Source organism: Drosophila miranda, chromosome XR (assembly GCF_003369915.1).
Source record: "Drosophila miranda strain MSH22 chromosome XR, D.miranda_PacBio2.1, whole genome shotgun sequence".
Taxonomy (NCBI): Eukaryota; Metazoa; Arthropoda; class Insecta; order Diptera; family Drosophilidae; genus Drosophila; species Drosophila miranda.
In genome coordinates, this window is record NC_046674.1 from 46,995,553 (window position 1) to 47,001,069 (window position 5,517).

General features: G+C 40.8%; 1 protein-coding gene and 1 long non-coding RNA gene across 2 annotated transcripts; one reads left to right on the forward strand and one right to left on the reverse strand.

Annotated features, from left to right (window-relative positions):
* The first annotated feature begins 1,888 nt into the window (after nt 1-1,888).
* Nucleotides 1,889-2,762, forward strand: LOC117186285. The gene is made up of 3 exons (XM_033386843.1): nt 1,889-1,979; nt 2,039-2,219; nt 2,276-2,762. Exons 2-3 carry the CDS (start codon nt 2,143-2,145, stop codon nt 2,616-2,618), a joined length of 420 nt encoding a protein of 139 aa, XP_033242734.1. The 5' UTR covers nt 1,889-1,979; nt 2,039-2,142; the 3' UTR covers nt 2,619-2,762.
* Nucleotides 2,763-3,471: 709 nt separating this feature from the next.
* On the reverse strand, nt 3,472-4,860 carry LOC117186289. The gene is made up of 2 exons (XR_004471396.1): nt 3,800-4,860; nt 3,472-3,746 (listed from the first exon to the last, which is right to left on the reverse strand). It is a non-coding gene; the product is annotated as an uncharacterized LOC117186289 (long non-coding RNA).
* Between the last annotated feature and the right edge of the window lie 657 nt (nt 4,861-5,517).

Sequence of the window (5,517 nt, forward strand, 5' to 3'; positions counted from 1 at the left end):
CTTTGATCTGCTGCCGTCGTTTGCTCAGTTCTATGCTAACCTCTCTGCGCATTGTTTGCATATCGACCTCATAAAATGTATCTGAACATAGCAAGCAATCGGCTTCTGCTAAGCCACCAAAAGTAAATACATATTATAAAGTTTAAAAGAAATTCTCTTTTTAATTTTGGAAACAAATAGGTGCTAAAAGCGCTTCGCATCTCAAACAGTGTGCCTGTAGAATGAGACGTTTATTAGCAAATCGATTTTTGAGAATATCTAATGGTGTACTGTAATTAGGCTCGCTCATCTCCAACGAACTAATGGTGTCCAACGCCGCTCCGCTCAAGCAGGACCGCAAATGCTATAGCTTCTCGATAGAAGTCAGCTCTGCTTCACTATCAATAACAGCGGTGTTCATGGAATAGAAGCTTGTCCACTCTGTATAGGCTCCGCTGAACTTGGGCAGCTGCAGCTGTGTCAATCGCGATCGATTGACCATGTACATTATGGATTGGGATTCACTTGGGTTCATTTGAAACGTGAAACAATGCGTGTGCTGTGAACGCTTGCCCCACTCACGCTGCAGAATGGTCCTCAAAGATAAGATGGACGAGTCAAATTTTCCTGGTATAAACTCAAAATCCGCTTCCTCCACACTGGTGTGCCACAATAAAATTAGATTTCAGCACCGTCAATAATTCCAACAATCCTCACAGATCATATTCATGCATTTGGCGCAGCTTTTCAGGATCCATCTCTGTGCATATGGACTCTAGCCTGTCGAAAATGGCTCTAGCTTTCAGCCGCATGAAGGAAATCCTCGATGCAGGGTGGTGGCTGCGTTCGCACGAACCCTTTCACTAGGTGGAGCATCGCCAAATGTCACAGTATCACTGTCATTGCCAATAGCCAACGATCCTTTCCATTTATTATTTTTCATCTTGCCCATGGTTTCGGCTATAGACTATTGACGCGGAGTGTATGAGTCGATCACAGTTAAATAAAATCATGCAACGCGCGAGTTCAGACGAGTTCAAAATGTTTTTGCGTTCACTTTTGCGGCACTTTTTATTTATGTACAGTCAGCACAACATTTATTCGGACAAACGACTATTTCAACTTTTTTTTATAAATAACTTGAAAAGTATTTAACTTTAACAAACAATTTTTATTTCATTATGAGCATGGATGTTACTTGATGCGAAGAATTTCTTGTTTCAACAAGACAAAGACCCCAAACATTCATCGTATTTGGTACAAGAATGGCTGTTGTATCAATGCAAAAAGTTAAAAACGACGCCGCAGTCACCAGATCTGAACCCCATAGAGCACGTTTGGGATTTGCTGGAAAAAAATTAGGAAACATAAAATTTCCTCCAAGGAAACTCTTAAAACGGCTCTGATGACGGAATGGGAGAAAATTAATCCCAATAAAACCAATTATTTGGTAAAAAGTATGAGCCGACGTCTACAAGCTGTTATTAAAGCTAAAGGCGGCCCCACCAAATATTGAGAGCAGAAAAATGGGGGACAATCAGCCAGGCTCCGTTTTTCACTTTCACAAAAGTTTTCCGATTTACTTTTGTTCAAAACGAAAACATTTTCGTTGACGAAATGAAAAGTAAACGGCTTTTTATACAACAAAACGAACCTTAATTGCAAAAGGAAAAAAATAGATGACTTATTGATGCATTAAAATAAACTTGACACCTATGTCAGGGTAATTTAATTTGTGCTTTCTTTATAAATAATTTTATTTGAACCCAACCTCAAATATGGTTCGGAAAAAATTGGCCACGGCAACAACAAATTTCGTTTTGGTGTAAACAGCTGACGCATTCCGATTTGGTTATCGGAACGTTGGCAAGTAATAAATTTTTGCGCATAACAGCACAAATGTGTATGTAACAGCTCAGACTGTGCTTGTAACATGCGCTTAACAGAACATCTGGGTGAGCACAGCTGTTTCCCACCCAATTTAATTCGGACTTCAAAATGTAAGTGCAGCAAATTAATTTTTAATTTCAAAATTACCGCTTTGTTCTTAAAAATCCAGGGGAAAGCATAAATCATCTCTTCAAGATGAAATCCTGGTGGGATTCATGAAAGAAAACCCGAACTCGGCAAAAAGATTTGTGAAGGGCGACCGAGTTGTTGTCGATGCCAAGTAGGCAGAGCTTTGCGGCGCTCTCAATGCAGTTGGGCCGCCAATCAAGGACGCATTGGGTTGAAAAAAGGTACGTGTTGCACAAAAAAAGGTAGCACACTACTATATTCAATTCTACAATTTCAGGTTTGGGGCAGATTGGAAAACAAACATCCGCAAGAAGCTGGCCAAGAACAAATTAGAAACTCGAGCTACAGGTGGAGGGCCCTACGCACAGCAATCGCTTGGGGAATTGGAGGAGGGAGTGGCAAAGCTATGTGGCCTCTATGAAATGGTGGAAGGAGTAGGTGGGCCAGCGTATGGACTTTCCCCCCGCACGACCAAGGAGGCCGACACTGGGGTTAAATGCGTGATGGAAGACCCCATTGAGGAGGAACCCTCAGAGAAGGACGAACCCTCAGAGAAGGAGGAGCCCATGCCGAAGCGCCGTCGAACTAGACCAGCGCAGACCATGGACCTCAACGAATGAAATGTCGACAATTTCCAACAAAATTTCGGAACGTTTCGAAAGAATGAAAGCGTTAGAGAAGGAGAAGCTCGAGGTCCGAATGGCGCTTGTAGACAAATTTAGCCAAATTTTGGACAAATTTTCGAAATAATTAGTTTCCTACTATTAGTTTACTGTGAAACTTAGCTTTATTAGATATTAAGAATATCGAATGATATAAAGAAGAAAACATATGAAAAATGTTGCATTTTAATAAGGAATGGCCTGAGCTATTTCATCGCGTATAGATGATCCATTATTTTCAGTGTCGTCGAATTCATTTTCAGTGTCTAGAGGGTCGTCAAATCGAACATCCTCCTCGATTAAGACATTACGTATTCTACAAATATTGTGCAGGGCACAGCATACATTTATAATTTGGCAACAAAATATTGGTGGGTAATTTAAAGTGCGTTGCAAGCAACGGAATCGGGTTTTAAGGACTCCAATGGTGCGTTCGGTAATATTTCGTGCTCCAGTTTGCTTTATGTGGAATCTGTGCTGATAGGTGGCTATCTCCGCGCTCCTATAAGGAGTCAGAACAAAACTCTCTAGAGCGTAGCCCGAATCAGCCAAAACAAACCCATTAATATTCCCTAGCAGGGGAGTGATTCCAAATGAAGGAGTCATGGCAGGAATCAGGGTGCGTGGCATCAATAGCAATTATCTCCATGTTGTAGTTACACACCACCATGGCATTCATGCTATAAAATCCTTTCCCATTATAGAACACGGAGTGGTTTTGTACAGGCCTTAGTATTCTGATGTGAGTTCCATCCACACAGGCACCAATTCGAGGCAATTTAAAGTTACGATAGAAATATTCATATGACTGTTGCAATTGATGATTATTCATCTGCAACGAAATGAACTCAACACATAACAGCCTGTCCATCAACTGAATAAGTTTGTGAAGAGTCCTTCCAAATGTACTGCGTCCAATGTTTCTCTTTGGAAACTGCCCATTGGTACCAGCCAGTGACGAGATATCGCATTACTGAAGCCAATTGCGTAGAGGGAGATAGCTTCCAGGTAACACCTAAATGGGGTTGAACTTTCTCCAAAATCATTTTGAAAGTTTTTTTGTCGATCCGAAATGACTTCACAATTCTGAAAGCTTGACCATTAGCAATTTAATTTTCAATTTTCATGCTGTTACTCACAGTTCGTCAGCCATGTTAAATACACAAGTGTTGCATCTATGAAATCTGGATCTTCTTAAATAACGAAATTTCTGCCGACCTTTTTCTTCAAAACAAGCAATTGAAAAAATAAAAGGCATTTAAATCACGCTGTATTTTTACAAAGCAGCCAGGTCAACTGTTTTTATTTGCCAGAAACGATGAAAAATGAAACATATCGATAACAAAAATATGTGACAACTGGAGCACCTTAAAACGAAAACGAAACGTTTTGGCTGAAAACGTAATCCGAAAAAGTAAATGAAAAACGTACAGTTTTTTTCGTACAAACTAAAATGTGTCCGAATAATTATTGAGCGTAAAAAAGTGGCCTTTTTGATACTTTTAAGTTTTTTTTAAATGCCAAAGAAAGTTTTTTTTGTGTTTATGTTTAAAATTAGTATAAGTAACATCCATGCTCAAAATGAAATACAAATTGTTTGTTAAAGTTAAATACTTTTCAAGTTATTTATAAAGAAAGCTGAATTAGACGGGTGTCCGAATAAATGTTGTGCTGACTGTATGTCCAAAATGTATGCGCCGGCAAAACAGCGAAGCGACGACCGAAAAAGAACCAACAGTTATGCACAAACGAACGATCGAGATGTTTTGCACTATTTCGAGTTCGAACTCGAGAGAGAGATACGTGCAGCCGATCACGAAGCAGACGGCGAAAGAGAGGCGAAAACGAATAGCGGGCCGCTATAACTGCCACGATCGGCCACAACGATCTTTGGCTCGTTACGGCTAATGTTACGTTAAACCATTAACACACGACAAGTCCATGGCAATCACGTCGAGGTCACCAAAATGTTGGAAGCGGCCGAACTTTTCCAATTAAGGTTACAATTTGGCATTTATTTTTCGATATTGTTTGTGTGTTTTTGTTAGAAGTCGTGGCCGTGAACTTAGCTTTAGGTGTAAGGTGCTTTCGACGTAGCGGACTGACTGACTGGGTGGTGGAAGGTTCGAAGCAGTGGATATAAGTAAAACGAGGGGGAACGTTGTGAGTTGCTGCGGACACCGCAACTCTACAGTTATACCCGATACTAAGTCAGTATGGCTCCCCTCCGGCAGACGCCGCTAATATTAAACGACACGACAAAGAGTGCGTGCGAGAGAGACAGAAAATCAGTCTGAGCGTGACGTCGGGCGCTGCGCGGCCACTGCAAATTGATTTCTTGCTTTTGGCTACAAAAATGATCCGATCTGATCCAGATTCAGCAATCTGATAGATATGGTCGTTATCTATGATTCTGCGTTTTTAGTTTTCTCGAATGTGCAATATTGTGGATGCAACAGATTTTCGTATTTTGTGGGGGCGGAAGGGGGTGGGGCGACATTTTGAGATACACGTTTTATAGTGAGATATAACAGGAGTGCGGATACTAAATTTGGTTACTCTAGCGTTAATAGTCTTTGAGATTTGTGAATATCCCCAGATTTTCATCCTTTGCGGGGGCGGAAGGGGGTGTGGCGAAATTTTGAAACAAACTCGTCTCGGTCCGATATATAAGGAGTGTGGATACCAAATTTGGTTGCTATAGCTTTTGTAGTCTCTGAGATCTAGGCGCTAATGTTTTACTCTAAGCAAAGCCGCCTATGCTACGTGTGTGTTAGAGAGAGACAGGGTGGGAAAAAATGAAATTGTTTTCTTGATGCTGGCTATAATAATAATACGATCCAATTCAGATTCCGCA

What these genes read in the sequence shown, in the direction of transcription:
- LOC117186285 (XM_033386843.1), top strand. Translation starts at nt 2,143, where the DNA reads ATGCCAAGTAGGCAGAGCTTTGCGGCGCTCTCAATGCAGTTGGGCCGC. An exon ending in ACGCATTGGGTTGAAAAAAG is followed by an intron (nt 2,220 to 2,275) that starts GTACGTGTTGCA and finishes CTACAATTTCAG; the next exon opens with GTTTGGGGCAGATTGGAAAA.